The sequence below is a fragment of the Mustela putorius genome, unplaced genomic scaffold (genome assembly GCF_011764305.1).
Source record: "Mustela putorius furo isolate JIRA1106 unplaced genomic scaffold, ASM1176430v1.1 tig00003853_pilon_pilon_pilon, whole genome shotgun sequence".
Taxonomy (NCBI): Eukaryota; Metazoa; Chordata; class Mammalia; order Carnivora; family Mustelidae; genus Mustela; species Mustela putorius.
The window spans coordinates 8,311,657-8,335,881 of record NW_025422005.1 but is presented as its reverse complement, the minus strand read 5'-3'; the positions used below and the strand labels follow the sequence as shown (position 1 = coordinate 8,335,881).

The 24,225-nt window shown below is 52.4% G+C and overlaps 2 protein-coding genes across 11 annotated transcripts in view; one reads left to right on the top strand and one right to left on the bottom strand.

Moving 5' to 3' along the window:
• The window catches only part of CLCN6 (chloride voltage-gated channel 6), a 30,592-nt gene extending 20,874 nt beyond the window's left edge, over positions 1–9,718 (bottom strand). For 3 of the 4 annotated variants that reach the window (XR_001177265.2, XM_013049000.2, XM_004741470.3), the window contains exons 1-5: positions 9,566–9,718; positions 8,701–8,760; positions 4,315–4,380; positions 3,921–3,986; positions 1,306–1,372 (exon numbers count right to left, since the gene is read on the bottom strand). Coding sequence is in view for 3 of the 4 variants with exons in the window: in XM_013049000.2 (XP_012904454.1) it covers positions 1,306–1,372; positions 3,921–3,986; positions 4,315–4,380; positions 8,701–8,760; positions 9,566–9,652 (346 nt within the window). In the remaining variant the exon portion in view is untranslated. Of the gene's footprint in view, positions 1–1,305; positions 1,373–3,920; positions 3,987–4,314; positions 4,381–8,700; positions 8,761–9,247; positions 9,523–9,565 lie in introns of those variants that run through there. The other variant, XM_013049011.2, reaches the window with a different exon arrangement.
• A 93-nt stretch (positions 9,719–9,811) lies between these two features.
• MTHFR (methylenetetrahydrofolate reductase) lies at positions 9,812–24,044 on the top strand. Of its 7 annotated transcripts, XM_013049036.2 has the most exons (13): positions 9,965–10,031; positions 12,290–12,364; positions 12,637–12,882; positions 14,627–14,865; positions 15,635–15,745; positions 18,182–18,375; positions 19,082–19,332; positions 19,624–19,758; positions 19,968–20,148; positions 20,392–20,574; positions 21,522–21,623; positions 22,549–22,668; positions 22,997–24,044. In XM_013049036.2, the coding sequence occupies exons 3-13, from the start codon at positions 12,650–12,652 to the stop codon at positions 23,210–23,212; spliced, it is 1,965 nt and encodes a 654-aa protein (XP_012904490.1). In that variant the 5' UTR covers positions 9,965–10,031; positions 12,290–12,364; positions 12,637–12,649; the 3' UTR covers positions 23,213–24,044. The 7 variants fall into 7 exon arrangements, with proteins under 7 accessions (XP_012904486.2, XP_004741530.1, XP_012904490.1 ...); XM_004741473.3 differs by lacking the exon at positions 12,290–12,364 and having other exon boundaries at positions 9,949–10,031; XM_004741472.3 differs by lacking the exon at positions 9,965–10,031 and having other exon boundaries at positions 11,937–12,364.
• Positions 24,045–24,225: the final 181 nt, after the last annotated feature.

Genomic DNA, 24,225 nt, shown 5'->3' with positions numbered 1-24,225 from the left:
CTGTAATGAACACTTTTGCATCTGTCCAAGGTCCACATGAGAAGGAAGTACTTAGGAGTCAGGGGAAGTGTCCCTTGCTACCTATTTAATTTACATCTTTAGTTAATGGTGAGGGGAGCCCTTTTCTACAGGTTTATTTACTGACCATTCCATTTTCCTCTTCTGAGAATTGCCTGTTCATACCCTCCGCTCATTTTGCTATTGGGTTGTTTGGGCTTTTTTCTTTTTGAGCTGCAGTTCTTCTGGTGTTCTAAATACTAATTAATTGTCTCCTAAATGCAGTGAGTTGCCTCTCCTAGGCTGTGGATTTGTTTTCCACTTTCTTTATGCTGTTTTACTGTCATGGTTTGGGTTTTTTTTGTTTGTATGAAAAACAAACTTGTCATGGTCAAGGTTATTGATCTATTCCCTTTCACTCTGTGCCTCCTAGAGTTTTAAGAAACTATTTCCTACTCTTGACATCACATATTAGAGTTTTGTTTTGCCTATTTACATCTTCAATCCATCTGGAATTAATTTATGGTGCGAAGTAGGAATCTATATTTTTCCCAATGAATATCCAATGTCCCAGTGTCTTTTATTAAGTCTGTCTCTTCCTCACTGACTTACAACATTAGCTCTGACATCCACCCTACTTCTCTATATGTATAAACCAATTTCTGCTCCTGTTATCTTCCACTGGCCTAATTGGGGATTCTGCACCCATAGGAAATGGTTTCAACAACTATATCTTAAATTATGACATTGAGTAGGGCAAGTGCCACGCTTATTCAAAACTGTCTTGGGGCGTCTGGGTGGCTCAGTGGGTTAAACCTCTGCCTTCAGCTCGGGTCATAATCCCAGGGTTCTGGGATCGAGCCCTGCATCGGGCTCTCTGTTCAGCAGGGAGCCTGCTCCCCCCCCACCCCCACCTGCCTCTCTGCCTACTTGTGATCTCTGTCAAATAAATTAAAAAAAAAAAAAAAAAAAAAGGTCTCGAATACTTTGGCCCTTTACTCTTTCCAACAAATTTAGGAAGAGAATTTTCCAGTTCCACAAAAAAGTCTATTGGAGTATTGATTGGGACTACACTGAATTTATAGATGATTGGGAAGAACAGGCATCTTTGTGGCATTTATGTCTTACCAACCTGACTACGAGGTTCTCTTAACGACTTCCTGTTGTGTCCTTTGACGATAAATAAAAACTTAAGCCAAATGGCTAATAAACAGCTCTTCTCTAAATCATGTCTCCTGTTCTCGAGATAAGAAAACAGGGTCAGAAACTGCTGACATGTGGGGACACCAAGAGCCGTGGAAAGGATACATGTCTGTACCACTCCGAACTTGAGCTGGGTGAAGAGGCGGACAAAGAAGTCCACAAAGAGACCCACCTGTGAAGAGAAGGCGAACCGTCACTCAGTTTTTCCCCTCAGTGGCACATGCACTTCACCCCAAAGCTGTGAGCCCCCCTGGCCTTTCCCGGTTGGCACACACACCCATGGCACCAAGAGGCAAAGAGTGAACGCCTTTCCTGCTAGTTACTGACGTGCCAGGAGATTCCCTGCCAGCCTGTCCCTACCGCCCCTCCAGAGGACAAAAGAAGGGCACACACGCAGCTAAGCTGAGAGAAGAGGAGTAAAACAAAGGGAGAGGCTGCAGGAAAAGATGTGAAATCCAGGAAGACCGTCCCGTGTCTAGAGAAATCACCCAGAACTGGGTGAGGGTCTGCTCAGCATTTTCCGGAGGCAGTTTCAGAAGAATTCCAGTAACATCTTCAGGGATTCTTAGCTAAATAAGAACATAACTTAGGATATTAGTTTGAAAAACACTCTTTACTCAGGTGTATATGGCTTTTGCATATTTGTTATTACTATTTTTAAGTCAGTATTTTGATTTGCAGCCAACGGTTACCGTGGTAAGGCAGAGAAAATCACTCATAGTCCAGCAGTCCACGTTAAGCCCCAAGTCTTTGATCTGGGCTTCATGGGGAACTGGAAAGGCTTGTTATTTGGTGGATTCAGGATCAAAGGCTTCAAGCCTCTGGCCTTCCCTCAAGCCAATGCCCCGAGGCTTTTAAACACTGAAGCAAAAGGTTGTGACAGATGGAAGGATAAGAGAGCCAGCAGAAAAAGGGCTGGTTGCTAAGTTATAAAGGCGAATCTGCCTTCCAGCAGCATGAGGGGATGTAAGAGGACTGGAGGGGACATGAGGGGACATGAGGGGACTGAGGGGAAGTTGCTAGCATTGGGAAACAGAGTGTGTGTGATAGGAAAGGAGCAGAAAGACTAACAAGTAGGTGGCTTGTGATTATGCTTATTACGGGGAAATTTCCAACCAGAAACATACATAGCAAAACAGACACCTTGAAATTTCAATATAACAGTTAAATCGACCCAAGTTCTCCCCATAATAGAATGTTACCAAAGAGGCCTTCTGAATGCCCTTTGTCTTAACTAGAAAAATGTTCCCAGGACCTCTAAATTTACTGCAGCAAAAATTTGACAAATGCTAGGAAAATAAAAACTGGTCAGCCTTTATGGCTAGATCATACTAAATACGGGCTTACATCCTATGGGTATATCACGCAGAGTCAAGATTGAAACTTGTAGTCAGTTCCGGTGAGATAAACAGGCTGCTGCTTAAAATATATATGATCTAGGGGTGCCTGGGTGGCTCAGTGGGTTAAGCCTCTGCCTTTGGCTCAGGTCATGGTCTCAGGGTCCTGGGATCGAGCCCCGCATCAGGCTCTCTGCTCAGTGGGGAGCCTGCTTTCCCCTCTCTCTCTGCCTGCCTCTCTGCCTACTTGTGATCACTGTCAAATAAATAAATAAAATCTTTAATATATACATATATATATGTGTGTGTGTGTATATATATATATATGTATATATACATACGACCTGTTATGCGCTGACCTTTTGTGTCCCCGCCCCCCAAATTCATCTGCTGAAATTCTAACCCCTCCTGGGATGGCATTACAAGGTGGGGCCTTTTAGGAGGCGATTCAGTCCTGAGTGTGGAGCCCTCATGAAAAAGATCACTGGCTTTATGAAACACCCAGAGAGGTCTGGCCCCTTCTCCCCTGTGAGGACACAGCCAGGAGCCAGGAAGTAGGCCCTCACCAGACACTCATCTGTAGGCACCCTGACCTTGAGCTTCTGGCCTCCAGGACTGGAAGAAATAAACATCTGTTGTTTAAGCCCCCCGCAAGTCTATGGTATTTTTACTAGAGCAGCCCAAAAGGACAAAAGCAGCCTACCTGAACACTGTAATGATAGAAATCAGATGTGACAGATATCATTTTGATTGGCTGCTGACTTTTCCAGTTTCTCTTCCCCAATTTTAAGTGGTTAGGTCAGCAGTTAGGATTCCAGGCCTTGTGCTACTACACAATCTGGCAGTGTTTCATAATCTTTTCTTATCTGTGATTCATCTGTGAGCAAACGGACTCCAGAACCCTGTGCATTCGGGCACATTCCTCTACCCATAGCCGCCAGCTCCACCTTTTAGATAAAACAAGAAGCGTGCCGGACAGAAGTCCAGGACAGCACAATAAACTCACTGAGATCGATGCTGTCCTGCTTACTGGCACGCCACACTAAAGGACAGGGTGCAACGGCTGGTTTTGTTCCACTGTTCTGCTTTTTCCCTAGTGACCTCAATTTCCATGCAGTGCTCCCCTGACTACGTTGTCCACCTGATAACCATACCGTATCATAAGAGCTTGGTCCTGACCAAGGTTTTGAGTGCTTTAAAGAAAACCAGCGCTGTAGGGTTCAATTTCATAAAGCCAAAGCAAGAGAAGTGCCAAAAACAGTGTCAGGATTGTTATTTGGGGGTTGAAGAAAGGCAGTCTCAGTTATTAGGACAAATGACCGCCCCTCTGACCCACATGCCCCCACCCTGCCCACCAGGCCCCCCGGTGCCCCGCCTGCTCACCAGTCCAGTGCAGACTCCAATGGCGAACACCATCATCCACTTCACCGCCTCATACCTGCGGCCTTTCTGTTCACACAGGGAAAGACAGACTCAGGTTCTTATATGGTTTTGTCAGCAACAGGGAAGTAGCACATCCTGGCTAACCAGTTTTAGGCTAAATTTCACAGAGACAGCAAGCCTGGTAGTGGTATCTGTATGACAGGTGCTTTGCTTTCCCAGAAGGATGAGCTCTAAGAGCCCAGGCCAGGTGCAGTGAAGTGGGTACTCTGGTTGGCAGAGGTCTGAGGAAAGTGGCTGAAAGCCATGGGGTAAAGCTATCTATGGGGACATTAAGATGGAAAAGGGAAGCCGCTGTACGATCTCTTCAGTCCCAAGAGATCAATAAGGGACTCACCTTATTATCCATGGTCTCCAAAACTTCCAGGTACGGGTCATTGATACAGCGATCATAATCCAAACTCTGGAAGAGAAACGGGAGTGAGCAGGTCACAAACAGGAAGAATCACGGAAACCTGCAAAGGGCTGATGCTTCAGGTTCCTGCCACTCGAAGTGTGGCTCGTCAGGGCAATGGACCTGCAGCCCCCCGGGAGGAGCTGGTTGGAAATGCAGATTCTGGGACCTCCGGACCTGCCTCGAGGGAGTCTGCGCTTGATGCACACGAATGTTTCGGCAGCGCAGCTGCAGGTTCATGCTTCAGGAAAAGCTTTCAATTACCTACCTTTGAACTTCCTGCTTCTGCAAAACCTGAAAAGACCTCCGGCTACCACCAGCGTTACCCGACTTATCCTATTACATGTACGAAAGTTTCAATTCACCGGAACCAAATTAATTTAGAAAATCATTTAATTGTAAGTATCTTCCATAGTCAGCTTCTACGAGGAAGAGGTTAGTCACGAGACAAACCAACATGGAGACTATTCTGAAAAGCAACTTTCAGTTCATGTTAGGAAGAGGCAGGGACTTCACGCAGCTCCTGAAAGTACATCTCCACATCTCCAGCCGTGTTCCTTTGACTCTCTTCACAGAACACAGATATTCTGCAAAAAAAATCTGCCTGTGTGCCAGAGACATCTTGAGAAACAATTCAAAGGAACTAATTTTATTTCTTCTATGTTTTCTAAGAGAAGCAGCCGTCTGGCAACAGAGGAAAATGGTCTGCCGTGTTCTCTCCTTCCTAAACCTGTTGCTACCAACACATCAGCTGCCAAACAAACGAGACATTGTGGCCACACTCTGAGCATGACTTAGCAGTCAGCCGAACACAGGTGTGACATGTGACAATCTGTTCCATCTACATCTATACCCAAAGTCCAAATCCCTTTTTAAAAAAGGGGCATAAGCAGGCAGCTTATGAAATCAATTATCAGACACCCAAACACAGGAGACTATATAATAATAAGGTAATTATGAAAGATCCAAAGAGACAGATGTGGAAAATACGCAAAAATTATTAAGTAAAAGAATGGGATGCCTAACACCAGAACATCAATCTCTTCTTTTTTTAAAAATTGAATTTGACATTTTGTAAATATGTACCAAGGGCCTATAGGACCTGTTCTTAAAACCAGATATCGTTTCATTCTCCTTTGTGATGACTAACTCCCTTCTATTTCTGTTGTATTCTGCTCTTTGTGTGTGTGTCGGGGGGTGCCGGGGGGGAACAACTTAAAAAAAAAAATTTTTGTATAGGTGTTCTGCAGGGCTGCCCAAGGTAATGAGGTTATAAATAGCATGTGGTCAAAGGGGTAAGCAGGACTGAAAGGCAACCCAAGTTCAACCAGGAACGTCACCTCAGTGCTTACACAAGCAGCACCCACAATGGGCCTTGAGCTAGGGGAGCTGCTGTGGCCCAGAGGGAGAGGTCCTTTATTCTAAGTCCTCTGCTCTGAGGGATGCCTTTTTCTAATTCAAAAGAGCAACACAGGTTGTGATCTGCGTGAAAACACCACTATTAACAGCCACCCCACAGATAGAGGGTTATTGCTAATCAGACCACCTAGTATGAGAATGGATGTCAAACCAGGGATTCTAACGTCACTCCAATAGGTGCAGTGAACTCTTAGGGAGGCAGGAAGGAGAAAGAGCACATTTTAGAGAGATTTTCAACAGAAGGGTTTTCTAGTTGATCCCTAGTCAAACCTGAGCAGACTTTTCAGAGTAAGTGTCTAGCTAAATTTGCTCTGATACAAAGCAAATGTTCTGAAGAAGCTCTTACTTGAAGATAGTTCATGAGAAATATTAATGACTCACATGAAACATTAACCCATAAAATTTACATAAACATGCGTATCAGGTGAACATAAATGCATTACAAATACAAGTGTACTTTAGTAAAAGGAGAGATGAAGCCTTGGGGACAGCAGGGTGAATGGAGCAGAGAAGCCATGGTGAGCTCCAGGGAGTACAGGAAGGTTGCCAGAAAGTCCTTGTCACACTCACACAGTCAGGGTGACATCACTGGGTTCAGTGAGGGAGTGTAAGGTAATAGCACAATATGGGGCTTCCTCTACTAACTCTTGCAAACCTCTCAGCTATGTGCAAGGAGACTAATATTTTAGAAATATTGGAAAATACATCAGTAGATATCATGCTTTTGATTCTGATTCATTAAAAGCATTCCCATCACTGTAGCATATTTAACTATACCATGGTAGAGCAATTGGCAAATTCCAGAGTCCTAAAAATTATTCTGTCAAGTAAACTGCACGGGGAAAAAAGATGAAGGAAGAATCTTCTTCAAAAAGATGAAGGGGGGCACCTGGTGGGCTCGGTGGGTAGAGCTGGCAACTCCTGAACTTGGGGTTGTGAGTTTGAGCCCCATGTAGAGGGTCGAGATTACTTAAAAAAAAAAAAAGTTTAAGGAAAATTTAAAAGATAATCAAACAGATGCACTGTGAGGACCTTATTGGGAACTAGAGCCAAAGAGTAATAATAAATAATAATAATAATAATTTAAAAATTACAGAACATTAAAAATTATACGACATTTATAAGACAACTGGAAAATCTGAACACTGGATATTTAATATCAATGCATTACTGTTAATTTCTTGGGTATGAAAATGGTACTGTGGTGTGCTAAAAAAAATCCTTGTTCTCTAGAGATGCAAGTTGAATTATTTATGGGTGAAATGATGTGATGAGTAGAATTTTCTTCAAAATAATATGGGAAGGGGATGGGAGCCAGAAGAAACAAGGTTGGGCATGAGCTGAATGAATGTTGAAACTGATGAGTATAGGGGGTTTCAATATACTATTCTATCCATTCTTCTTTACGTTTGAAATTCTCCATGATGAAAGTTTTTTCAAAATTCCATGTTATACTAATAAATCCTAACAGTTCCACAAAATTCTACAGAAAAAGATAAAATATTAAAAAAGAAAATTAGTCTGAGTATGTTATTGCCCTAAAATATTGAATTTTTAAAGTCTGTCTCATAGACTTTTTTTTAAGGTTTTATTTATTTATTTGAGAGAGACACAGCAGGGGAAAGGTGGCAGAGGGAGAGGGAGAAGCAGGCTTCCTGCTAAGCAAGGAACCTCATATGGGACTCAATCCCAGCACCCTGGGATCATGACCTGAGCTTAACTGACTGAGCCACCCAGGCACCCCTCTACCTACGTGACACTTTCAAGAAAGCACTAAACATAGAAGATTAATCACACTTCTTGGAATTGCTCAAAGAAGCAATTAAGGATGAAGAAGAAAAGAATAGTCAAGACTAGTTCACCATATAGAAAAATCAGATTAAATAAATTGTGGCATAATAAAAAAAGTATTCCTCAATTTTTAAAAAACTGTAGTAATGTATTAGCAATAGAAAGACTGTTTTCAAGCTGAGGAGAAAACATGTTAATATACGTAGCAGAATCTCGCTTCTGTTATTTAAAAAAAACCAGGAATGTAAGCATGGAAAAGGGTATTCAGTAAAGTTCATAGTTATCTTTTAGTGGGTAGGGTAAGGGGTTTTTCTCTAACTTCCTTTTGTAATGGCTTAACAATTCTCTATCATAACCATGGCCTGTTTTTGTTATTTCAAAAGTCACAGAAACATTATCAGAAACTAAATGATAAAAAAGCAAACTGGTTTGGTTTTACTCCAGCAGTGCTGGCCTTACTAAACACACACACTCTTAGAATCCTATTCTTGAACTGGAACTACAATACAGAGAACTTCAGAGAGGGACACCTGGGTAGCTCAATTGGTTAAGCATCTGCCTTCAGCTCTGGTCATGATCCCATGATCGAGTCCCACATCCGGCACCTTGCTCAGCAGGGGAGCCTGCTTCTCCCTCTGCCTGTTCTGCCTGCAGTTCTCATGTTTCTGCTTTCTCTCTGTCTCTGACAAATAAATAAAATAAAATCTTTTAAAAAAGAGAGCACTTCAGAGAGAAGCTGTTTGGGCAGGAAAACAGTCATCTGGAAAGTTCTCTAAGAAGAGAAGGAAGGTCTCCTGTCCCACAGCTGTTATGATGAGCATGCACTGTCAGCTGCTTTTACTCTCAGTCTCTACTTGTAAAACTAAATAGTATGCTCTATCGAGGTTAAGGTGCCACAGATCTATGAATGCATCGAGACACATCAGACCCTGTTTTGGGGTTATGGTGAGAAAGCGCTTGTCAAACAGTCCCTTTCAGAGAGGGAAATTACCTCTTACCCATTCACTCCCTGGGACAGATCGTCAAAGAGCATTCCTCCTTACAATCCTAATGCTTCTGTCTGAAGTGACCAGCTCCCTCACTGCTTTTCTTACCCCAGGCAGCAACGAAGAATCTCACCTCATAGTCTTTCCTTGGCAGGATCTCATCCTCCTCCTCCTGTGTTTCTCCAAGGATGGTCTAGAAAACAGATCCACACAATGGTTAAATGGTTAAATATCAAATGATTAAAAGTAGAAAGAGACATAAGTATTTGCTAAAATTTGATTGTTTATTTCCAAACCATCTAGAACTATTATCAAATGGGAACAAGATCTAAAAAAAAAAACCCAAAAAACAAAAAACACTTTTGGGATGGGGGTCATGTCGGCGGCTATAGTCTTCCAGGTGAGCTCTTCGTTTCTACTGATAGGTTCTCTAAATAACCACTCTTGTCTTCAGGACCCGTCAAAGATCTCCCATGCCAGATAAAGGAGAAAAAAATTCAGGATCCATCGGACAATGTACTGAATCTGAAAACAGAAGGGACCTGTCAACTCTGGGACACAGCAACTCAAGTTTTCCCAGGGTGCTTTGCAGAGGGAAGCTGGATTACCAATGACCCAGAAAAGGTGAGGGATACAGTCAGAAAGGGCTGGAGAAACTAAGCCAGCCGCTGGATAAGCACCGAGTCCGGTGAAGGGGCTCATTTGGACAACGCTCGCTTCATTCCAAACTCCTTTCACAGGGAAATAAAAGAAACCGTGGATGGGATTAACCGGAGCGGGCCTGGATTCTGCCGCAGATACCAGGGAGGGGTTCTGAGGAAGACCCGAGACTCGGGCACGGGAAGCGAGGCAGATGCTTCGAGAGCCGAGGATGCGGTGCCCGCGCCCCGCCCGCTGCCACCTGAGGCCCCAGCTCGGCCCGGCCCCACCCCCGGCAACGCCTCTCGCCGTCCCTTGGCAACCGCCCCCTCCCCAGCTGGGCTCCGCCCGTTCCTTACCAGCTCCTCCGGGGTGCGGGTCTCACGCTCACCGCAGCAGCAGCACCACCTGCAGCAGCAGCACAGGGACCCCCTGCACCCCGCCATCTCCCTCCTTTACTGCCACTCTGGAACCCTCCGCCAACCCCCTCCCACCCAGAATCCGCGCCTCACGTGACTGGCCCCCGACAGTGTCACGTGGTCCTCTCGAGCCTGGGACCGAGACAGGGAGTGGCTGCAGACGGGTGGGGCGACGGCCCGCGTCACATGACGGTGGAAGACCCTCTTCCCTTGGGCGCGGCCATGTTGGGGACGGACTTCCGGTCGCTCGCAAGGATGGTTTCCGCCCTCTGGTCCCGCCTCCCTCCGCAACCTGACACCTGCTCCGCACCCCGCTCCCCCCCCCCCCCCCCGAGCCGGACGCTCCCACACCCTGGTCGAACAGCTGCTTCGGGCGCGCGCGTTCTGAGTCACCAGCGACGGGAGGGTGAGTGGAGGCGAGGCGTGGGGTCGCTAGGGAGGGATATCCGGGAAGTGAGGCCCACCCACCCGGGGGCGGGGAGCGAGGGGGCCGGCCCGCCCCTCTAGGCGGTGGGCTTCTGCCGCTCTGCGCGACCCCTCAGTTGGGGGGCTGGTGTAACCGCCAATGGGACTTGCAGCTGTGAACGGAAAATTCGCCTTCGGTCCCCGGCGTGGACGGAGGGGACCCCGGGGAGGAGGCGGCCCTGAGACGGGGGTGGTGACTCAGCCCCCCTGGGACCGGGTCTGGGCCCGCGTCCCCGCCCCCACCTTGACCCAGTGACCGCGTGACTCGATTCGTGGTCTCCCAGCAGGGTGCCGGAGGCGTCTTTCCGGCTCCCAGCTGAGCACCTGTAGGCCGCTGGTACCGCAGTGTCCGGCGCCCGCTGTGTCGGGCTGCCCCCAGGTGTCCACCCTGGCCCTTCTGGGCGGGGTGAGTTTCGTGTTCGCGCACTGCACGGTGCTCGGCACAGATTAAGCAAGTGGTCAGTAAATGGCAGAGGGTCATTTTGAGAACAGAGTGACAGTGCTTGACCCATTGGTGCTCACAGAATGCTGGCTGTGATGACTGTGCTGGGCATGGGGGATGCCACAGGCAGGATCCCGCGCCCTGGTCTCAGGGTGCCTGGAGGGTTGGAGAGGAGGCAAAACTATGAATCCACAATTACAACCCTATGGCCCCGTGGGAGTCCCAGCTTTGAGAAGGGTAAGAAGTGATGTGAGGAAGGAGGCTGAAGAAGGCACGTGCCTGGCACTTACTAGGAAGGCAATAAGTCTGTATTAAATCAATGAAAGGGCAGGTAGTTCTGTTTCCTCCCCCTCTCTTGGTTTTGTTCCAGCAGACAATTAATGAGCCACTGTCTTGAATTGAGGAGAAAAGCCAGCTAGGCTGATCTTGATTTTTTTCCCTTTCCTTACTCCTGTTGGCTGTCCCTGCTGAGAAGCTGGAGTTTTAGATCAGGATAAAAAATGGGTGTCCCTAGGAAGAAAAATCGTTGCTACAAGTGTTTTTACTCTGGTCTTGACTTTGGGTGTACAATGTGCCCCTGTGTGTGTTGCAGGGAACAGGAGCAGTAGAGTTCATCCATTTCTCAGGAGTCTAGGACCCCCACATAGTTAAAAAGCCCAGCTCAGGGGCACCTGGGTGGCTCAGTGGGTTAAGCCACTGCCTTCGGCTCAGGTCATGATCTCAGGGTTATGGGATTGAGCCCCGCATCGGGCTCTCTGCTTGGCAGGGAACCTGCTCCCCGCACCTCCCCCCCCCGCCTGCCTCTCTGCCTACTTGTAATCTGTCAAATAAATAAATAAAGTCTTAAAAAAAGGAACAAACAAATAAGCAGACCCTGGTTGAGCAGTGACTATCCCTTGAAAGGAATTAACTTGGCCTGGTTGTTCCTCTGATGCCCCATGTCACCACACAGAGGATTTTCACTGCTAAAAGTGTGTGTCTGCCCACTGCTGTTCAAGAATTCTGTTCTGTCTTGTTTTTAAGTATTTGTTTCATTTTCCCCACTAAACTGGCGGGTGACGCCGTGCCTTCTGCTGGCCTGCCTGTGGTTGCCATGGCTTAGGGCTTCGTATGTGGTGATTGTGCAGTCACTGTAATTAACCAGCTCGCGTGGTGTGTGTACGGAGAACAGCCTGGAAGGCAGGCATGGATGCAAAAGCTTTTATTCTGAGTAGGACACAAATTCATGCCCTTAATTGAATTTGGGTCCGGTTACTTGTGGAACCCAGCCGGTGTCAAGGTCTAACCCATGACAGTTCGTGCCACTTTTTGGAGTAGCACGAACTCAGGAGAAGTCTGGCTCCTTTGTCCTGCCCACATTCCTTCCATCCTGTGTGCAGACAAAGTGTTCCAAGTAACAGGAGATGTTCCCGACAGGGCCAGACTGAGCTCTGCCTTCTTTGGAGAGTAATCCGGTGACCCTGAACGTCAGTTGGCCTCCTATCTACCAAGCCCTGCAGTCTCCAGTCAACATCCCCCTCCTTCCATCTGGCTTCTGCAACTGGAGCCTCAGCCCTCCCTCCCGCCTGAAAGCCTTGCCCCCGCCCCCTTGCGCGGGGCCCCAGCTAGTCTGGCTCTGGGCTCTTCCCCTGTCATTGCTCCCTCCGCCCAGAGGAACACCCTCTCGCTGGGGAAGTTTCCTTTTGTTTCTTCCCCACCCGCCCTGGGTCCCAGCTGGCGGAGATGGACCGTCCAACACCCAAGGTTCTCCCTTCCAGATCCCGAGGCCCCTGCCTAGGACTGTGGACTTTGGAGGCTGGCAGGGTGAGGTTCTCAGTGCCGCCCTCCATCAGGTAGCTGTCACCGAGGATCCCTGGGCGGAAGGAGCATGTTTCTGTGCCGGGTGGGGGCTGGTTTATGTGGAGCCAGGCGGCTGTGGAGGGCAAAGCGTCGAGGGAGGCAGCATAGACAGTCACAGCTGTAGTATGTGGAGCCACTGGGCGGGGGCGTTGTCACCCTTACCCTCCTTGGCCTTCTTCCTGCTGGAAACGCCACATCTCACTTGACCCTGCCGCTCCGGGACTTGGCTGCTGCCCTCTGACGCTCCTGCCTCCACTCCCTGCAGCCGGAACCTGGCCATGGTGAACGAACCCAGAGGGGATGGCGGCCCCCCGCCCCGCTCGGAGGGCAGCAGCAGTGGCAGCGAGAGCTCTAAGGAGAGTTCGAGATGTTCCACACCTGGGCTGGACCCCGAGCGCCACGACAGACTCAGGGAGAAGATGAGGCGGAGGATGGAATCTGGGGACAAGTGGTTCTCCCTAGAATTCTTCCCTCCTCGGACGGCCGAGGGGGCTGTCAATCTCATCTCAAGGTGAGCTGATGTAGTTGGGGAGGTGGGGTCAGAATGAGCCCCCCCCCCCCCCCCCCCCCCCCCCGCGGAGGCAAAGCCACAGCCCTGCTGCGGGGAGGGTCACACTCTGACCGGGCAGGAAAAGGCAGCCAGCAGGGGTGGAAAAGAGCAGGGTAGACCCAGGAGCTGCAGCTTCTCAGCTGTCCACAGAAGTCCTTTGGGTTTTATTTTAAAGATTTTATTTGGGAGAGAGAGAGAGAGAGAGAGCGTGCTTGTGAGCAGGAGGCAGTAAGAGGGATATGGAGGCAGGAAGTGGGAGGCAGGGAGAGGGAGAAGCAGACTTTATCTGGGGCTCGATCCCAGGACCCCAGGATAATGACCTGAGCCAGAGGCAGACGCTTCCACCCTCTGAATCAGCCAGGTGCCCTGCATCTGGAATTTTTAAGACACATTCTTCAACGAGTTAAAAATGTTGATTTTCTCAGACTGCGTTCTTTGGCAGAACTTGGGACTGACGCATGCATACAGTTTAGGAAGTCATAAAGCAGTGGCTTAGAGAACATTTTCAGTACGTTAGGAATTCGACTTAAATACCTTTCACAATCTAGAAGTGCCAAACGAATTACATTAGCACCTTATGATGTGTGGTTCCTTTTTTTTTAAGTTTATGCATTGTACCACTTGCATGTTTCATGTGTCACTCTGGAAGTTTTGAAGTTCAAAGACACGAGAGGTTTTTTTTTTTTTTTTTAAATAAGATTTTATTTGATGGGGGAGAGCACAAGCAAGGGGAGCAACAGGGAGAGGGAGAAGCAGGCTCCCCATTGAGCAAGGAGCCCGATGTGGGGCTTTAATCTCAGGACCCTGGGATCAGCGACCTGACCCGAAGGCAGACACCCAGCCCACTGAGCAACCCAGGCAACCCAGGCGCCCATGTTATAGCTGGTCAGTCAGGTGTGTGTGCACATCTGTGACTCTTGAGTCTCGTTCAGGAACCGTGGCCGTGTTCTAGAAGCCTGCTGGCTGCTGCACCACAAGGAGGCGGGCAGGGGGTGGAGTGTAGCATGAAAGAAACTTGTGTCTGCTCACCCTCTTTTTTCCTCTTCCTAGAGTGAGCCTCTGCTTGCCACTCAGAGAGTTCCCCATACCTTTGACCAGCAAAATGTCAGAACTCACCCAAGATAATCCAAGTGCAAGCACTTTGAAAGGCTGCAGGCTGCCCTCTCACAAAAGGGTTGCATTGTTGATACCAGTTATCTCTGCAATCTCATCCTCATTGGGGCGCCTGGGGGGCTCAGTCCATTAAGCATCTGACAGCCCAGGCCCTGATATCAGGTGGCACTCAGTGGGGAGTCTGCTTCTCCCTCTTCCTCTGCCCCTCTACCCCCCTTCATTTTCTCTTTCTCAAATAAAATCGTTAAAAAAAAAAATCATCTTTGTAACAGGAGTTCCCAGGGACTGAGTGTTCAATGTGTACCAAGCACTGTTGGCACTCCAAGGGCTGTGGAGCCATCTATGGTAATATTGTCACAGTGTTATTATGAAGTGCTGTTCTCTGGCACATTTTTGAAATGGGGAAACGGAGGCCCAGTCAGATTAATTTTCCCAAGGTCACACAGCTACTAAGTAGCAGCGCCCAGATATGAGTGTGGGTCATCTGGTTATGACTTGGCTGTGATGTCTCCCTCCCTCCCAGAGCCCATGGGAAGGTGGTGTAGGGCCGTGTGCTCTCAGGAGCCCCTCTTCAGAAAGAAATTACCTACAGGTTTGATCGGATGGGGGCAGGTGGTCCCCTCTTCATAGATGTGACCTGGCATCCAGCAGGGGACCCCGGCTCAGACAAGGAGACCTCCTCCATGATGATTGCCAGCACCGCCGTGAACTACTGTGGCCTGGAGACCATCCTGCACATGACCTGTTGCTGTCAGAACCAGGGACAGATCACAGGCTACCTGCACAAGGCCAAGCGGCTGGGCCTGAAGAACATCTTGGCGTTGCGGGGAGGTGTGGAGCCAGCCCTCTGCTCACTGGGATCTTGCTTCCTGGAAGGCCTCTTCTGTCCCTGGAACAGCCCTTTACTTTTCTCTGGGGCCCCCACTGAGCAGCTCAGCATCCTCTCCCATCCCGTGGTGTCAGCCAGCCTTGTGGGTAGTGAGCCGCGCAGATGGACCCACTTCTTGACTCTTAGCTTTGGCATCGGAGCTCAGTCAGGACTGCAGCCCTGCCTGATAGCCCACTGCCCTGGCTACACAGCTCCAGCAATCAGAGAGTGCGGTTCTGGCACTGATCCCCGGAGGGGGAGGGGGACAGTTCCTCATACCTCTGGCACCTGTTGTCATCATGCACCCGAGTGTGGGAAGAGGGACCTGGGTGGGACGCTGCTCCCCACTAGGACTCACCTGGGAGTAGGAACTCCTCTGGGAGGCAAGAGCTCCAAGAGGGTGGGAGGAGGAGCAGTGGGGTTGGGGGAAGTGCCTGAGCACACCCAGATCTGGGGAGGGAGGGGGTCCCACATACTCCAGGCTAACTGCAGAGCCGCAGCTGTCCCCTGCTTGGCACTGCCAGCACACTGCCTGCGGAGTCAGTGCTCGGCGAGCGCTTGCCGGGATGGCTGCATCTTTCAGGCCGCCACTTGCCAGGTGCTGTGCTGGGAAAATCAAGGCTCGATCTCAGAGAAGCTGGTGGCCCTGGGGGTGGGGTAGGGAGAAGGATCATAAAGGCCATCTGGATCGTGGGTGAGACCCAGTGACTGCGGCCTCTGCCCCCCTTGCAGACCCCGTGGGTGACCAGTGGGAAGAGGAGGAGGGAGGCTTCAGCTATGCCGCGGACCTGGTGAAGCACATCCGGAGCGAGTTCGGGGACTACTTTGACATCTGTGTGGCAGGTGAGTGGCTGGGCCTTCCCAGCGTGGGAGGACAGGGAAGGGAAGGCGTGACACCCAGAGAGGCACAGAAGGCCCACCGGCATTCAGTTCAGGACCCAGTGACCCAGGCTGTCGTGGGCCTGCACCTGTGCCGGGGGAAGGAGGCTCAAGAGCTGTGTCACACTGTCTTTGCTCTCATTCTGTCATCCACCACCTGCCAGGCTGCCACTGGCCCTTAAGTTTTTAATCCCTTTGCCTTTTTATGCTCTTAGCTTGCTTCCCAGCCCTATTCTTCTTTAAACAAAAAAGGGATGTTAAGACAGGGGTTAGGGGGGCAGGGAATTTTGGAACCCTTGTCAGGAAACGCTACGTGACCTCATGAGGCTCTGGACCAGGAAGCAGTGAGAAACCAAGGCCTCCCTCGTTCGGTCTGGAGCCGCAGAGTCTCCCTTCTCTGCCTCCCACTCCGCACGTGCTCCACGCTTCCAGGAGCTCTGAGTGTATGCTCTTGCACACACGTGACCTGCCACCAGCTCCCGAGTGCACACAGTCGCTTCCAGCCAATAGTCCTGCCAGACTGACGGGTCTCAGAGTCCGCTCCAGACTTTCAGGAGAGGGCACTGGCCCGGCGCAGCTTCTGTTCCAGGGGCTACAGCCAAGAGGCAGGGCTCACCTGCTCAAGATGGATGCGGTGGCCTTCCCTCTTAGCTCCACTAGATGGGATCGGGACTTGGCTCCTTGAGCCAGGGCTTGGGTACGGTGAGGCAGTGTGTGCCGGGTTGCAAGAAGTCCAGGGATTACCTTGAATGTCGTCCCGACATGACCATTTTTTTTCTCAAAACTTTCTTGGGGAAATCATACCATTTTTACATGAAAACCAACATGGCTACGTTCTGAAGTAGCACAGAATAGGGATGTGAATTTAAGAAACTAATCCACGTGGCCTCAAAGAAGCTGTCGCCGGTGGCTTTGAATTTAGTCCTAGGCCCCCATGTGCACAGCCGCTCTTCATAGTCAAAGGGGCGTTTAGGTGAGTCTGGGAGGCCCCAGTGAGGAGTTAGGAGCGAAGTGAGCATTTCCACCTGCTCAAGCATTCCCTGCTCACACGGGCCGCCGTTCGGCCAGTACATCGGGGAGCGCGCACATATGCAGTAGGCGCTGGGTGGCCGTGCGCGGAGACGGGCTGGGCTGTGAGCTTGCAGGTGTGGGCCTGGGGCTCTGCCTGTGGTAAAGCAGACGAGCAGGATGATCTGGGTCGAGACGCCACGCTGGCTGTGACTGGAAATACAGTAAACGGGCAAAATCTAAATGTAAGCACATGCTACGTGTGTTCGGTGGTAATTGAGGATTTAGAGCTATAGTTTGAGCTTTTAAAAACTCCTTGTTTTTAAAATCGCTGTTGGAAAAATGGCCTTATTGAAAGTGAAATATGGTGGCTCAGTCCTCCCACCCCTTCGCCTCCTGAGACGGGTTTTTATGTCCATTTTTTGATGACTTTGGGTTTCTGGAGAACAGAAAGGCCTTATCATAGCAAAGCAGCTTGGCTCCCCAGCAGCCTGGCTCAGGGTCCTGCCCAGGGCTTGGGCTCAGGAAGCCAGCGCTCCCCTGTAGCTTCCTGCAGGCCTACAGTCGTCCTGCTTGTGAGTTCAGTTGCTCAGGGAAGGAAGCAAACATAGGGTTCACGGAGCTGGTAAGCAGCCCAGGTGACACGGGGTCCTGCCTCCAGGCGGTTCTGCAATCCCGCCCTTGGCATCCTTGGCACGCGGTCTCCAGAACCTCGTTACTTGTTGGTGGGGCTGCTCCTTCCAGGGTCAGGCAGCTCTCTGGGACCGATCCTGGCTCTGGCATCAGAAGCCACACAGACTCGGACTAATAAGGAACTTGAAGGCGAATCCCTGTTCCCCTGCGACAGGCCTTTGGGCTTTTGGAAGTGGTTCCGGGCTGCTCTCCCTTCTCCCCTTCAGATGGAACGTGCCTACCTTCTTCGCTTCTTCCCTGGGCATCGTGGTTTCTAATGTCCACTCTCTTGGACCCCTGAGTAATCTTCGTGTTAAAATAAAAGCACGGTTTTGAATCCAGTGCCCAGACTCCAGCCTAGGACCCCAGATGCTGCCAGACCCGTGCTAAAAGTGACATTTTCTCTTTTCTGTGGCCCCAGCATGCTGGCCGGATTTGCTCGGCGCTTGCCATGGACCTGAGGCAGGACAGTACAGGGAGTGGGTGCCATCCCTCCCCCCAACTCTTGGGCGGGTCGCCCTAGGCCACCTCTCACCAAGGGTCATGGCTAGAGTGAGAAGCACAGCCGCTCACCACCTTGGCCTGTCTGCTGCGGTGTTGCACGGGTCAAGAACCTCTGAGGCAGAGGGCTCTCTGCTCCCAACTTTCCGGTCTCTTCCTCACTCATCCTGAGCATGTATGTGGGAGCCAGCCTCTCCCTACTGTCATCCCTGTCGGCAGGTTACCCCAAAGGCCACCCCGACGCAGGGAGCTTTGAGGCCGACCTGAAGTACTTGAAGGAGAAGGTGTCCGCAGGAGCCGACTTCATCATCACCCAGCTTTTCTTTGAGGCTGACACATTCTTCCACTTTGTTAAGGCTTGCAGCGAGATAGGCATTACCTGCCCCATCCTCCCCGGCATCTTTCCTATTCAGGTGAGGGTCCCAGGAGGTTCCGTGGCCTCCCTCCATCCCCCTCCCAGCGCAGGCCAGAGCCCTGGCGTGAAATCCAGTGCCTGATGCTCAGGAGCTCTCCCTTCAGATGGGTGCAACATGCCTCCCCACGATGGTCCCCTTTGGGCCACCCCCCTGCCCCCAAAACAGCACCAGTGTCTGTTGGAGGGACCTGCTGACCAGTGTCCCTAAAAGGGATTATATCTTTCATTATAAATCTTGGTAAAAAAAATCAGTGTTTCCCCAAACTTGACTGTCATCAAAATCATTTGAAAAACTTGTTTTGAAAGGTAGATTTCCAGATCTCCTGTCTGGAAGTTCTGATTGAATAGGTCTGAGGTGGGGCCTGAGAACTTGCATGTTACTTGTTAAATTTTACAGGTGGTGCTGATGATCAGTGCAGCTTGGGAGCCACTGGCCTTGATGTGCACCAAGTTATCAATAAACACACCTAGGGGCGGAAGGGCTAGCTCAGCCCAAGGGCGGGAGTGCTGTAGGCAGCTGCTACACTGAGTGGAAGAAGCTGGACGAGGCGGGGGTACTCCTGCAACCTGGACTGGCTTTCTGAGTCACTCTGTGTGACAGTACAGCTGGCCGGGAGGCCTGGTGGGATGGAAAGGGTGGTAAGTATTTCGGGGGAGAGACGGGCTGGGAGACGGCACCCCATAGCCCTTTGTGTCTCGTACAGGGCTACCATTCCCTTCGGCAGCTCGTGAAACTGTCCAAGCTGGAGGTGCCGCAGCAGATCAAGGACGTGATTGAGCCGATCAAAGACAATGACGATGCCATCCGAAACTATGGCATTGAGCAGGCCGTGAGCCTGTGCCAGGAGCTTCTGGCCAGTGGCTTGGTGCCAGGCCTCCATTTTTATACCCTCAACCGCGAGATGGCCACCACAGAGGTGCTGAAGCGTCTGGGCATGTGGATTGAGGATCCCAGGTGACGCCACTGGCCCCGAATTTGGGCCTGGGAGGCACAGGGGAAAGTCAGATGGGCAGACAAGGCAGAGAGGTCACAGAATGAGCAGGCCCTAGCAGTGCTGGCTACCGTGGCGATGCAGAGGGGTGTCTGCCATGGCTAGCCGTACACTTAGGCTTCTGTCTCAGTGGGAACTCCATGCATAGTCAGATCAGAGAACTCCGGCTGATTGCTGTCCCCACTCTCCCCACCCCCACCTTTCCTGCTTCCTCTAGCCTGTCCCTTACTCATCCTGTCTCCATCCTCACCCAGGCGTCCCCTGCCCTGGGCCGTCAGTGCCCACCCAAAGCGCCGGGAGGAAGATGTCCGTCCCATCTTCTGGGCCTCCAGACCAAAGAGTTACATCTACCGCACGCAAGAGTGGGATGAGTTCCCCAATGGCCGCTGGTGAGCACCCACAGGCAACCCATTGCCAGTGCATCCTGTTTCTTGGGAGGGAGGCAGAGGGAGTTTGCCTGCTTATTGGCATGCTGTTTGGGGAGCAGTGTGGGACAGGACTCATAGGAATGCCCCTTGGGCAAGTGGGCACAACTGTCCCTCTGTCAGGAGCCCCAGGTCAGGAGTATGCCTTGCCCTCTGGGCACCTTCTCTGCCAGGGGCAATTCTTCCTCGCCAGCTTTCGGGGAGCTGAAGGACTACTACCTCTTCTACCTGAAGAGTAAGTCCCCAAGGGAAGAGCTATTGAAGATGTGGGGGGAGGAGCTGACCAGCGAAGAAAGCGTCTTTGAAGTCTTTGCACACTACCTCTCGGGAGAGCCCAACCAACATGGCTATAAGGTGAGTGATGCTGGGGTGGGGTTCCTGGTTAACCCCCCTGCCCTGTCTCCCCCTGCCCATCCCCACCCAAGCCTCCCATCTCTGTCTGAATGGGGCACCTCCGCAAAGAGGAGGGTGAGCTGGGAAGTCCCCACCTGGGACACCTAGAGGGGCTGACCGACGCAGGGGTGGAGTCTGCGAGAGGAAGGGTGCCCAGGGTGGCCGGTGTGGTCGCTGTCCCAGCCTGGCTCCCCTCTGCCCCAGGTGACTTGCCTCCCTTGGAATGATGAGCCCTTGGCGGCCGAGACCAGCCTGATGAAGGAGGAGCTGCTGCGTGTGAACCGGCAGGGGATCCTCACCATCAACTCGCAGCCCAACATCAACGGGAAGCCGTCCTCCGACCCCGTCGTGGGCTGGGGCCCCAATGGGGGCTATGTCTTCCAGAAGGTGTGGCAGGGACACACAGGGCTGGCCCACCTTGGCCGGCCCCTGGGGGTTCCCTGGAGATGGGGACAGAGAAGCTCCCGTCCCTCCCTGGGGTCTCTTTATTCTGGGGGGCAGAGGACGGTGCGGACAGGAGTTCCCGTGTTTAGTCAGACCTGGGGATGCAGGTCACTTGACTGCCATGCGCTTTAGCTGTCTCTTCTGTAAAAGGCAGAGAGAGCCCGTCATGCTCTGGGGCCGAAATGAACAAAGCACGTGCTTGGCACGTGGGAAGCACGAAGGACGCATTCGTGAATGGAACTGCTACTGGTGTCCCGAGTTGACACCTTTCTCCTAGGGCTCCTAGAGTTAAAACGCCATTCTAGAACTGTAGCCGTGGGCGCTGGAGTTGGAAAGAGCTGGGTTTTCAGTCCCTGCCCCGCTGTCTCCCTTCAGTGCAGCCCCATGGCTCGGCCTCTCCTGACTAAGTTTCCTCATCTGTGGGATGGGGGTAGCCATGCTCCCCCTGCAGGCCACGAACCCGGCCTCATCCCGGACAGGCCCTCGGTGCTGGAGAAACCCTGGGTCACTGTTAGCCTCTAGTGAGTGGGGCAGCTGGGATGTGTCGGGGACCCTCCTGTGGCTCAGCTTACCAAACGGGCCTCCCGTCCGGCTTCTGAAGCGGCTTCTCCGTGGGGCCTTCCCTGGCTGGGAGAAGGGAGGCAGCTGCCCCTCAGACCTGTCTAGACGGAGAAAGCCCACATGCATGCTCCCCTCTCCCCTGCTTGCAGTTGTGATTCGGTCCACGTGGCCATGCTAGCCCCAGGGCCTCAAGTCCTGCCACATGTGTCTGTGAGGGCGCCTCCCCGGGGTGTCGGGAGGGCCAGCGTCCAGTCGTGGTGCACACAGAGCAGGGGTGTGCAAGGACTGGGTTTGATGTGCTGGTCTCTGCCACCCCCACCCGCCCATAGGCCTACTTGGAGTTCTTCACTTCCCGTGAGACGGTGGGGGCGCTTCTGCAGGTGCTGAAGAAGTACGAGCTCCGGGTTAATTACCACATCGTGGACGTCAAGGTAGGCCAGCCCCGGGCTTTAGCCAGCGCTCAGCAGGCCCCGTGTCCAGGAGCTGAGGGCACCGTGTTTACTCCATCCGTCTGCAAACACTGAGCACCTAGCGCTGGCCAGGCGTGGTGGGAACATATGCCCAGAGCCAGGCCCCTGCTCTCAGCCCAGAGGGCCCCCAGTATAGGGAGGGGGCCCAGTCCGTGGGCAATTACAAGTCGGGGTACACTTTGAACAGTAAGGTTCAGTATGGGATGCTGGGGACCCAGGGAAGGGACATCTAATCTGGGACGTCAGGAAGGGCTTGGAGGGGTCCCCTGTGGTTGGAATCTTTGAGGACAAGGAGCAGGCATCATGGGGAATGGGCGGAGGGCTGCGTAGGCGTTGTCTGCCGGCCTGTGGGGACACTGCTGGGTGGGTTCAGAGTAAGGCTAAGAGAACTGACTGTGCTGCTGGGGCTTGGGGTTTCCCCTAAAGGCCAGAGGGAGCCTTTCCCAGCAGCAATGGCTTGGCTCCCCATTTTGTCATAGACAGGTCACGGTGGACGGGGTGTGGATAACAGGACCAGGGAAGACTAGAATCACAGCGGCCCTTGTGTCAAGCCAAGTAGCAAGGGGCAGCCTGGCTGGGCCGACACACAGCAACAGATCCACAGACCCGTAAAGGGAACCAGCAGGAGCCAGCAGGACGTCTGGATGAGGGGATGCGATGTGGGGGGTGTGGAGCTAGGAGCACAGGGAGGAGGAAGGAAGTGCCCCAATCCCCCTTTCCCGGAGCTGCAGGGCTGGGAGGGGCAGGTGGAGGGGTTGGAGCAAAGCCTCCTCCACCACCACCACCCACCCCTGCGAGTTCCCAGGCAAGAAGATGACTGCAGTGTCTACGCTGTCGCTGTCGAGGTCTGCTCTGACCACCCCCCCACCCCCCCGTCTGCCCTCAGGGTGAAAACATCACCAATGCCCCTGAGCTGCAGCCCAACGCGGTCACTTGGGGCATCTTCCCTGGGCGGGAGATCATCCAGCCTACGGTGGTCGATCCTGTCAGCTTCATGTTCTGGAAGGTAAGGGGGCCAGGAGTGGGCGTGCCCCACACACCCAGCAAACCTTAAGTGGGAGGTGTCATTGGGGCCACGGTTGCCAGGGCAGGTGGGCTCCGCCTTCCTGGCTGGGTCCTGACCCCTGACTCAGGGTGTTGGTTTCTGGGCTGGAGGTGACTTTGGCCGGGAGCCTTTGTTCCATTCCTGGAAGTGTCTTGTGGAGCTGCTTAGAGGCCCTTGGGGGGAGGAGCAAGGAATGTGGCGCCCTGACCCAAGGGCAGCTCTGTTCACCTTGCCTGCCTGTGTGTGCACACGTCTGTGCGTCTGTGTGTGCGCATGCGTGTGGCTGCAGGATGAAGCCTTCGCCCTGTGGATCGAGCAGTGGGGCAAGCTGTACGACGAGGAGTCGCCGTCCCGCATGATCATCCAGTACATCCACGACAACTACTTCCTGGTCAACCTGGTGGACAACGAGTTCCCGCTGGACAACTGCCTGTGGCAGGTGGTGGAAGACACATTTGAACTTCTCAACAGGCCTGAGCCAGAGCAAGACACACAGGCTCTGTGATCCCGTACCCTCGTGGCCTTAGCCCGAGGCCCCTGCCATCCTGCCTTCCTCCTCCCCAGGCCTGGTTCTCCCGGGGACCGCTCTTCTCCGGCATTTTTCCCCCAGCCCCGGCCTCCACTCCTCACGTGATCATGGCAGCTAGACTGGTGTGAGGCTTCTCGGCTCTGGCCGGACCGGAGTCAGCCCCACGGGGGAGCCTGGTGTCCCTCGCTCAGCCTAGAGTGTGTGCGCCCTGAGGAGGGCACCCTGTCCTGCTGAGGACCATGGCGGGCGGAACAACATCCTGCCTGAGAAGGGAGGGCGTTGTTGCCGACCCGGCCCTGGGACCAGGGCAGCCGCCAGGAGCAGCCTGGGGCTGCCAGTGACCTTGCACTTGGGACCTGCAGGGCCGCAAAGTGAACCATGGGTGGCAGGCACTTGCGGTGCTGCGGAGCGCCCAGCGGAGGTGGTGGCTGCTGGCATGTCCGCTTGTGGCTGGAGGGGCAGACCCTGCCCTGCCCACCTGCTTGGAGCGCCACCCGCCAGGCTTCTAGACAGGCCTTGGCCTGAAGCCTGATAACGCCAGCATTTCTTGGCGCCCGACCCCCACCCCCGCTGCCTGTCTGCCCGAGAGCCAGCTAGGGCTTTCACTTTTCTCCTGTGCTGCTTTTCAGAAGAACTATTTCTGTATTCTGGTGGTTCAAGAGGAAAGGTGCCTCGTCGAGGTTAAAGGCATCTCAACCCTTACACTTGGGAGAGCCCTCGACCTGCCCCTCATCCCCTCTGGCTGCGGAGGGAATACCCTGTCTGTTATTGTCAAGGGCAAAGATAAGGCTCAACAGAGCGGGACTGACTTCTTCCTGGCTTACTTTTTTAGATGGGACTTCTTACTACCAGCTGCTTCTGACCCTCTCTCTGCTCAGCCTGCTCCCGAAGCTGTCTGCCTGGCACTGCTCCCCGGGAGTCAGCCCTCGAGCCCAACTGCCCAGGGACAGTGACAGCTAGATGTGTGGAAGCTGTTCCCTGTCCTGGTC

Coding starts and splice junctions, on each gene's coding strand:
- MTHFR (XM_004741472.3), top strand. CDS start 12,255: ATGGACCGTCCAACACCCAAGGTTCTCCCTTCCAGATCCCGAGGCCCC. Junction 12,883..14,626: donor GCTGTCAATCTCATCTCAAG/GTGAGCTGATGT, acceptor AATTACCTACAG/GTTTGATCGGATGGGGGCAG. Junction 19,333..19,623: donor ATGTGGATTGAGGATCCCAG/GTGACGCCACTG, acceptor ATCCTCACCCAG/GCGTCCCCTGCCCTGGGCCG.